The sequence below is a fragment of the Rhododendron vialii genome, chromosome 2a (genome assembly GCF_030253575.1).
Source record: "Rhododendron vialii isolate Sample 1 chromosome 2a, ASM3025357v1".
NCBI lineage: Eukaryota > Viridiplantae > Streptophyta > Magnoliopsida > Ericales > Ericaceae > Rhododendron > Rhododendron vialii.
In genome coordinates, this window is record NC_080558.1 from 46,600,505 (window position 1) to 46,611,107 (window position 10,603).

General features: G+C 38.8%; 2 protein-coding genes across 2 annotated transcripts in view; one reads left to right on the plus strand and one right to left on the minus strand.

The window, feature by feature from the left end:
- LOC131317986 (uncharacterized) overlaps window positions 1-7,967 on the minus strand; it is a 73,060-nt gene extending 65,093 nt beyond the window's left edge. The window contains exon 1 of the mRNA XM_058347739.1: window positions 7,434-7,967. Coding sequence (XP_058203722.1) covers window positions 7,434-7,695 — 262 coding nt within the window. The 5' untranslated portion in view covers window positions 7,696-7,967. The remainder of the gene's footprint in view (window positions 1-7,433) is intronic.
- Window positions 4,549-6,032, plus strand: LOC131317988 (protein NLP4-like). Its single transcript, XM_058347742.1, has 2 exons — window positions 4,549-5,203; window positions 5,290-6,032. Exons 1-2 carry the CDS (start codon window positions 4,999-5,001, stop codon window positions 5,409-5,411), a joined length of 327 nt encoding a protein of 108 aa, XP_058203725.1. The 5' UTR covers window positions 4,549-4,998; the 3' UTR covers window positions 5,412-6,032.
- Window positions 7,968-10,603: the final 2,636 nt, after the last annotated feature.

A 10,603-nucleotide genomic window follows, 5' to 3' on the forward strand; every position in this document is an offset into this window, starting at 1 on the left:
AACGGTTAAAAATAAGTATAATTAAGAAAGAATCGATCCAAATAAACAAATAGTTCGAAAATCAACAAGTATAAATGCACCATATGACGAATGTTTATGTATAGTAGCACACTTAATTTCATAATTATGCAAAATATATGAAAATATAACAAAATTATTTTAGTTTTGAGCGGGGGCACGTGCCATTCTTTCCCTCCGTCCAGTGGCGGAACCACACTAGGGCAAGCGGGGTCACGCGACCCCGTTGAGTTCTAAAATACCCCTAGAGCAGGTATAATTTTGAGGAGTATTTCGTAATTTTGCCCCAAAAGATAATATTTTTGCCCTGAAAATTCCAAAAAATTATATGTGTGGTAGATATTTGACCCCACTGCAACCAAATCCTGGGTCCACCCCTGCCTCCGTCCCTGTTGCATGGTAAGCATGACATCACTTTGGGATGGGATCCACACTATTTTAACCAATAGAAAAGAAGGTAACGTTTGGGGCGAACAAAATTGCACTACCTCTCTTCTCTCCCCGTCTTTCTTTTGCTTTCTTTCTTTTTTTTTTTTTTTGGTTGGGCTCAACTTTAATTTTCATTTACAGATAATTTTGCGGACTTAATCAGACATGCTCTCCAAAAATTGATATCCAAGCATAAACTTTGGAATTCCCTAGTTCAATTTTGGGCAGCTACAAAAACGTCCGAGGGGCGGACTTTGCTTACAACTCAATTCCAACCTTTTGCTCTTGGTACAACATATTTTACGTATACGAGAAATCGACTTTGTGATTATAGGATTGGGGTGTGTAGGGAGTATAACTCCTTCTACGCAGATGCAGAGAGTGGAGAAGAAAAACTTGGGCTTCCTGGCCGTGTCTTCCTCCATCAATTCCCCGAATCCACTCCGAGGGCGGAGCTTTACACTCTTAAAGAATATCCACAACGCGACCTTGCTTTACGTTGCTGGATTGGATCATCTGTGGCTGTGCCAGTGTTTGAACGTTCCAGCCACACCTGTGTTGGTGTTCTTGAGATTGTGTCCCCGCGCTACTTTGTTTCAGTTTGGCCTGACAATTATTTCGTCGGCCAAATGTATGACATTTTTCAGGTTTGGTAATAATCCAGGCACCTTTGAATTTCTTGTTAACTTTCATTGTCCCCCCCCCCCTTTTTATTTTACTACTTTATTGGTTGTTAGGCACGAGATGATGCATTAATTTTTCACAAAACTGGAGACAATTATAAATTTCAGCTTTAGCTTGAAAGATGATAAGTTGATTTTTCTCAACTATGCTTCTTTTCTACTCGCTCGTCTCCTTAATGTTGGTCTCCTCAGGGATTCAACTTTTTCATGTAAAATGCACGTCCTTCTAAAATATGTCTACTTGAAAGGTTAAATTGGAAGTCCTGCATTTCCCTATTGATATTAAATTGTAAACTACTCCCAATAATTTATGAAAGTTAGATATGAAATAATGAAAGGCTTTTTTTTTGTCTTTTCCCTATAGATAGTCTGGTCTATCCCGGACACGTTTTGATGATTTGAACAATTTATTGTGTAGAGTTTGTGAAGAAGTATCATCTACCCAATTTGCGTGAATATCGATCACAAACTGATCAAGCATATCTATCTTCAAATAAATTGGCCCCAATCCGGTGTATGTGTATTTGTTTGAATATAAATGTGTTCTAAATTCTTGTGATCATATCGACAAGAAAATACAGTGTTCTAAATCATGTTGATCAATATCTAATCCACATAATTTTTGTCCTTGCTAATCTTCTCAACGATCAAATTGAGCTCTGGGTGGACACAGAAATGTCAAAACTGGATGTCCGTTTTTAAACAACTGGAGAGGAAGAAGAGCTATCTGAATAAAGGTACCCACTACTAAAAAAGTATTGTTCATTGTTCGTCATGGATATATCTGAAATAGATATTGATATCTAACCTCCTTTAATAAGCTTTGCTTACATAAATTTATAGTGTACAAAACTGTTAATTTCTATACTTTGCTCATCCTTTTACTTTAACTTTTTTAAAATTTTCATCTCTTTAAGTCGACATGAAAAACACTGGTATCCTTCAATTTCTTATGGCAATAACTCCTTGTATTCAACTGGTGCTTTGGGCACTATGAGTATACTTGAGCTACATGGTTGTCTTATGGAATCATGAAAGGCTTAAAACACAACATTTTGAAGTTGATGATTTGGCTCTTACCATTAAAAAAGAAAAAGAAAAGAAAATGATTTGGCAACAAGCCAACAACCCAGTGTTTCTCCTTCAAATATAGTCATTTCACCAAAGAGCATGAGCCTATGTTTTTTCTAGGGGTGGTAAATAGAATCCAGACCCATTAACAAACCCAGACCCATCAACTAGAAAATAGACTCAACCCAACCCATTTATTAGTTGGCTAAGAATGGGTTCAAACCCAACTAACCTATTATTAGTTGGGTCATAATTGGACATTAATTGGGCCAACTTAAATGACCCAATAAGCAATGAAAGTAACCCACCAAATTCCATCTCTTAATTGGTCTCTTTTGCAATTGAGAAGTGAAGGAGTACCCCCCTCTCTCTCTCTCCCCCCCTGCCCCTCTCTCTCTCCCGCCCCCTTGGCCCCCCCCCCCCCCCCCCCCCCCCCCGCCCCTCTCTCTGTCTCTTTCCCCCCCCCCCCCCCCCCTCTCTCTCTCTCTCTCCCCCCTGCCGCCCCCCCCCCCCCCCCCCGAACATGGCCTTCTCCCTATTTTATTCAATTGTTTTGTGCTAAATCACACGCGTCCAAAAATATTTTAAATGGTCCGAATTAAAAATCAATTGTGACCGGTAACAATTATTTTGACCAGTCAAAATTGAAAACACATCTCATCTATTAATTGCGCTAATGGACCCATAAAATAGTGCTCCGCCGTGAATAAATTTCTCTCATAGTAGTCCCGCAAAGGGTTTGGATTAAAAAATTGACTTATTTTTTTGTCCTTATTCAATTTTTTTTTGCATTTTTTTGTTTTGTGTCATATTTTTGTGACTTATTAATTTGTTTTGATGAGAGGAATCAGAAAAGTAAAAAAATTTGATCGAAACTTATAATTTTTTGAATAAAGACAAAAAAAATCAATAAGACAAAAAAAATTACTTATTCTCGTCTTTTTGAAAAAATTTATGAGTTTCGATCATAATTTTTTTTATTTTTCTAATTTTTCGATCATAATTTTTAGTTTATATGTAATTGGGTTAATGAGCAGGTCAGGTTTGCTTTAAAATAAATGGGTCGGGTCGGGTATGGGTAATTAGACTCATAGTTAATGGGTCTAAATGGGTCAATGACCCATTAAAGACCCAACCCACTAACAACTTACCCAATTTGATCCAAACCCGCCCGTTTGCCACCCCTAGTTTTTTCCTTTCAGAAGGAAGTAGTTTGCCAATTTGACAACTGCAATGCAAAATTGGATAAGCAATCAAAATGCGAATATTAAGCATTTAGATGAGACACAACGGTCCAGAGCCTCATTCAGTTGTCTTCATGTAAATCTCTCCAGATAACGGACATCATTAGACCTTGAGGAGTTTTATGGGTTTTGTTCCCTCAGACACGGGAAGAGCTGCCGTTTAAAAAGAACATCCCCCTCCTTAATTATGCTGTTAAAGTATTCTAAGTGGAATTAACGAATCGGTCTGAGATTCCTATGCCAAGTTGTCGTTGACTCGATATCCATTCATGTGAAACACCTTCGCAGTTGAATTCTCTGAAATCAAATCTGAGCTAGTGTATTGCTAAACAACACGTATGTAACCTAAGGGTCTCCTTTGAATTTTAGTTAGGGAACTAAACTTTTATTCATTGGAAGCTTGTGTTCCTTTGAAGAATATATTAATATGTTGAATGCTGACTCACAAAATTTTCAAGATCATTTCCTCATAGGCTGGGACTTCTGCAAGACAAATGTTGCACAAATCCATGTCACATATATAGACATATTTTCTTTACTTTGCTTTTCTTTGACCCTACTTGTGTATATGGAGTTTGTTTTCAAGATTCGTGAGTTGCATGTTTCCATTTCCCTGCAGGAGTTTGGTCTGCTATGTTTTGATGGATATAAACACTACGAAATGCAAGTGAGTGGAACACCTTGATGCAATATTAAATCCTTTGATTTTAAAACAGTTCATAATTACTGTAAGCGATAGCTTCACTCAAGAATCCTGATGTGACAATATTTTCAAAACAGATTGGGGATCAAAATAAAGCACGCACAACAGCTTTCCAGGAACTCAGGACGGTGTTGAAAACGGTGTGCGAAATTCATGAGCTACCCTTGGCTATGACATGGGTCCCTTGCAGTGCTTGCAATGATTTACTGCGAGGACAACTCCTGTCCGAGGGTATGAAATTTTGTGGGTTCGCAGGCTTTTGGCTTGACATGTTTGTAGAAGCCAGTAAATTCTCTCACTTAAGAAAGGGAGGGGTTTCCGGGATGGTACTTTCATCTCTTAACATGTTATACTGCTCGGACATAACCCAACTCAGCTTAGTTGAGTACCCCATGGTAGTCTATGCAGGACTGTGCAAATTCCGTGGTTGGTTCACATTATGCTTGCAGAGCAGTCACACTGCAAATGACATTTATATATATACTAGAGTTTTTTCTGCCCACGAGCAACAGATGGGGGACAACTCACAGACCTCATTGAGCTTGATATTGGGGACGATGGAGGAAAATTTCAGAACTTTTAAGCTTGCTTCTGGACAAGAACTGGGAGATTTATTATCAGTTGAAGTTATGGATTTTCAGAATGGACTAAAACTTCATTCTGTTGAAAAGATCCAAGCCAAGGGTAGAAGAGTGATGTTGCAGCCAGGTCATCTGGATCAGCCACCAACGGATGCCATAAGCAATGAACAAATGTCATTAGTGAGGCACAAAAGTACAATTTGCCTAGTCTTGAACCCTTGCAGAGTGGAAAAGTTACAACACAACTTGTTTCATCTGATCAGCTGTCAATGGATCATTCAAAAAATGCACGTAATGTCGACGTCACTGCAGAACGAAACATAATCATGGTTACTAGTTCAGATTCAGAAGGAGGCCCAAGAGAGACTCAAGAAAGGCAACATAAAAACACTGGAGTTCGAATTGAAGTTTCTTTAGATGATATCCTTAAATATTCCAAAAAGAGCCGTAACGATGCTGCAAAGAAACTCCAAGGTAAAAGTACACTCCCAAAATTTGAAGTTGTTGGGCTTTTGGCAGTATAGAAGGTTTTTCTCTTATCTAAAATGTTCGTTTTGCAGTTAGCATATCGACATTGAAGCGTGTATGTAGGGGTTATGGTATCCAGCGGTGGCCATCTCGCAACATAAAAAAGTTTCGTTCCTTTCGGCCCTCGCCTGTTGAGAACGAGGAACAAACCTGACAATGTCTAAATTCTGATTTGCCTTCGAATCAAGCCTTAGTTAGTGTTGCTCACACAAAGCCAGCATTCCAAGATGCAGACATAGTGACAATTAGGGCGAAATATGAAAATAATACGATAAAGTTTCGGCTGTCTTTGCCGTCTAGATTAGTAGCGCTTCAGCAAGAAGTGCTTAAAAGACTGAACCTGGAAGCTGGAACATACTACGTCAGGTATAAAGATGAGGAAAATGAGTTGATTTTAATAGCTTGCGACGAGGACTTACAAGATTGTATACACACTTTTAAATCATTGGGCATCACTTCGGTAGTTGTGCTGCTTGAGCTCAAATAGCCTAGTATCCATCGACCTTCTTGTTTTAATTCCAGTGATTTTCAAGTGCTTTTTTCAATGGTAAAATACTTCTGCGCCAGTGAAAAGATCAGCCCTTGGTGCTCTGTTTTGTTTATTCAAGTCTATAGTAGGATGCGAGGAATTGCGACTTCCTTACAACGCTTTCATTTCTGTGTTGTTGGGCTGCTTCTTCTCTTGGATTATTTATTTTTTGGAAAAGGTTTGCATCCTATCTCACTTGATCAGAATTGATGAAGAAAATGGTGTTGATGGTACTACTGAACCAAAGATCAGTTTTTTTCCCCCTTTTGTTTTGTTTCGTCCCCCTTTTTGTTATTCATAATAACCCTTACGCACTGAGGAACTTCTAATTTTTTTGGCTGCCACACCCATTATTGCTTGTGTTGTAAATTGCCTCGTCTTAACTTAATTAAGATATATGAACATGAATCCGTCACAAGGGGGTTCGGTCTCATTTGAAAGAAGAGAAGCAATGGTACGGAGAGAATGAAGGAAGACACAAGACTTCTTTGGAAGACACAAGACTTCTTTGGAAGACACAAGACTTCTTTTAGCTGAGTATGTTTTTCGTTGTTGGTTGTAATCTAAGAAGCACATACTTGTTTCCGGGCCTTTTGCATCCATATCGCAGCCGTGGTCGACATGTTCCTGGCAAGTGAAAAATATGTGCCCGAATATTTAATTTCATGCTAAATAGACAAATGTATCGTACTAATGTTACAGCTGTTAACCAACTCAGTCCAACACAGTTTAAGTTCAAGAACTCACACTGAAGCTGAGTCAGAAGATATAGCTCACCTCTCCACTCCACTAATTCAGTTAGAGAATTAGTTTGTTACACTAAGTGGTTGTTACTTATTGGTGCTGTGATTAGTTAGTAACTAATGACAGTTAGAGTTGTATAAATAGCTGTAATCTCTCAGTGTATTTGTACGATGGATTCATTGAGTAAAGTTTTTCATTTCTTGTCTTCATCTTTAAAAGTTGTTAACAGCTCTCCTAATGACAAGCAGAACTGTAGAAGCACAGCCATTAGTTAAAATCAGGAAGTCTTTACGCAACATAGTTATTAGTCAATACAAAACAGGATAAAACCACAATATGAGTCGAGCATTTTTTTTGATATGTAATATGTGTCAATCTATGTACCTATAATTTCACTATTGGTCCCAAGAATTCCACATTCTGACTCTATTCAGAATCAAAAATATCAAACCTGCTCTTGAATTCTCATGACAAAGCCTAATCATAGAACTAACCATCCAATTGATAGAAGCAATCATGCAACTCTCTTAAAAGGCTAACCGCAGGTCTACAATTCTATTCCACTAGAAAGGACAAGATCAATGCTCATCGCAGATTTGCAATAGCCATATCAACTACACAACTAACACAAGTAAACGATCAGATAAAAGTATAGCACAACTATCAACATTGGAAATTCGTCAGTCAAGGCAGGGATACATGAACTTTCAAGGATTTGTACACAATCCACAGCAGAAAGAGTCAAAAGCATAAATTAGAAACACATGCACAAGTTTATTCACAATGTCAACAATCTCCGATACCGTATCCAATTATCCACACAGGAACATAGTGAGAAGGGAATGAACAGGCAAGGAAAAATGACTACACAATTTTGAATGAACGAGGCGCTTTCTGAACAACGTACGCTTGAGGGACACTGATAGACTTTGATACCAACGACGGGACGGATTAAGGGGGACTCTATGGTGGACTGCCAGTTTTCCTTGGCAATTTTCGATTTCTCAAGTATAAACTTCTCTTCCTTGTACTTCTGTGTCTCCTCGTAAGCTCGTTCGTACTTCCAACCCAGCACCTCACGGCAGTCCCCACAATGGACATCAGCAACCGTGTGCAGACCAGTCATGAGCTGCCTGTCCTCTTTGGGCCCTACAGCGATATTCATTGCATGGGAGAAAAGGAATGCCCGACCATTTCTTCCCTGAGCTCAAAAGTCAAAACACAAAATTTAGAGACTAGTAACCAGAGAGCAAACTTCTAGCAAAGGCACGAGAAGACCAATTTGAATGTAAATGGACAAAAAAATTGTTATATACGGATCAAACTGCTATGTTCTACTAAAATTCAGTTCCCAAGTAGATTTCTTTTCAAGAGGTAAAGAACGCTAACGACTTGGTTCAAGCCGGGAATTCGGCTCCCCCTAACGCCCCTAACATACACTGTCTTTCTGCATAATTTGATTTAACTAACCTTCTTTTTTTTTTTTGCTGCTTTGGGGTCAATCTAGTAAATAACTCAAAAAGAAAAGGTTTAGTTTTTGGATGTTGGGGGGGCTTTGAGTTCAACTTAAAAAATATGTTTCTCTGGCACAATTTCGTGTAGTAGAGATTGGGGTTGCTCGGTGAACCGCTCGTTTTTTTTCATTGTCGAGTTGGTGATAACGGCAAATTATCACCCTAATCGAATTTTGGTACCTACGAGAATGAAGCGCGTTTTTATTTGTATCCAATGAATGTGATTTTTGGCATGTTTCACCAACTCAACGAGCTGAAGAAAATGGGAAAATCAGATCAAACTTATACCAATAAAACATAAAATCTCAAATGGTGGAAGTGTCGAACCAATCACCCTATAGAATTCCACTAGCGGACATTGGAATTGGCCCTCCATGGATTAGTCAATGTGCGCATAAGTTGACCTGGACATTTTTGAGTTACCAATAAACTTGTGAACTCAATTTTTAAGCTAAGTTAACGGTCTTCCTTGGACCTATTGGCTTTCCTGGTGCATATTTAACATTGTCGATATTTTGAACAGGTTGGAATGTTGTTTGTCCGTGGCCACGGAGGCATTAGTCATTCCCCAGCAGAGCATGCATCGGATGATGATGTTTGAGCTGCTGGCTTGGCAATTCTTGCTTTCTTAGAAACCCAATTGTAAACACATTTTTCTTCTTCTTTTTTGAATTACTAGTGCTTTGTACATGCTCAAATCCAAAGCAAGAAAAACAATGTTCTTTTTTTTCTTTCTTTTTTTGCCTTTTTTCTTTCCGGTACTTAAAACAATGTTCAATTAGATGGAATAAGAAGCAGCCGCCATTTGACTGTAAATTGAATTGGTGGATAGACTAAGTAGAGAGTTTTTTGAACTTGCAAACTGGTCAAATTTGTAGAAAAGTTTTAGCCCTATCGCATCCGAGGGGGCAAAATTCCTCGGGTAAACTATATTGACCTCCCGAAGGTGGGGATAGCACACAGTGGTCGTGCTAGCCCGCTTAGGCACCTCCCTCCACCAGGTGGCGGGTTCAACTCCCAGTCTCCCACCGTCCCCATCCCTCTCTCCTAGGGATAACTTACAATTCGGATTTTCCAGGGGAGGGCGATAATGTCACGACCTGTTTCTTTAATGCCACGATATCGAACTTCAATTCCCCATACTACCCCTTAGTCAGCAAACTCTCCCCTCTCTCCGCATCGTCAAGGCTCTAAATGCTTCAATGTCATGGAGAAAATCATGCGTGAGGAAGACAGGATAATTTTTGAATTGGCAATCGTCTTTGGTCAATTGTGAGGAGTCCCAATTGCGAAGTAAGATCGATTGTAATCACACAAGTAAATTATAGTATTTGATTCATTCCCATGATTTTTATCCGTTTTGGGGCTTTCCACGTAAATCTGCTTGTTCGTCGTACTGTGTTCATTCCTTATTTGTGTTTGGTTTGGATTGGAGTATCTCATAGGAATTTCAAAAGGATTCTCAAAAAGTTCCAGTTTTGACACTTCAATTGGCACTCCCGAAGCCTTTTTGGCCAAGTTCATCATGTTACACTTATATCCTAAGACAGCACAAAGTTCGTAAGAGTATTCGGGGGAAATATAACGCGGATCATTTGGATGCTCCAGGCTGACTAAAACTCTAAACCCAAGGCTAGTGGATGCCCGTTACTTGGCCATAGAAAATCAAATACCTGAGGATTGAGTCGTCGTTGTGTATTAAAGTCGACATTTTCAGTTTTTATGGATTGAGCCTGTTGTTGTGCATTACTAATGCTCTGAATTTTGATTTGCCAAATGAAGATGTGACTCTCATAGCTGAGTTGATCGGTAGTTCAATTGTAAAACGTGTAGAGAACCTGAAGCCGAAAAACTCTTGCAGTAAACGAAATCCTTGTAAGGATTTTCCTCGAGTAAATAATGAGAGAAATTTCTATGAGATGCTCTTGGGCTTCAAGATCTCAATGAGTTTCTGGTGAAGCCATTTTCAAGGAAAATGATTCCACCTCGCATGCCAATAAGGAGGTCAAAAATGGGAAATGTCAAAAAAGAAGTGGATCTGGTGGAGGAAAAAAAATTATGTTCCTTGATGTTAATACATTTCTGGATCCTACTTTCTTGCTTCAAAAAAGGGAAAGAGGATTCGTATCCAGAAGCTAATGTTTATTGTTAGTTTCAGCAACTATTTATTTTTATTTTTTTTCTATTAGGGATTGATTCATCCGATTTCATTGTTTTTAAATAGAGTGGTTATGCTTTTTCTTGGTAGTGGTGAAATGTTTTTGGGGGCAAATGTTGTATAGCAGTAGTTTTGTTTTCATTATTGCAAGATGAAGTTTGCGGATCAGAAAAAAGAAGAAGTCTGCCTATCAAAGCAAGATGAAGTTTAACAGTGATACGATGCTTTTGTTTTAGACAGGTTATAGCTTGTAGTGGCAAAACTATGTGTGAGCACATGTGCGCATAACATGCATGTGCATTTTTTCAGATTGATGCAAAGCTATTTGAATTGCATTGAAATCAAATGATCCGAGCTGTTCCAAAATGAAAGTTTGGAACAAGCACGTACACACATCGGAT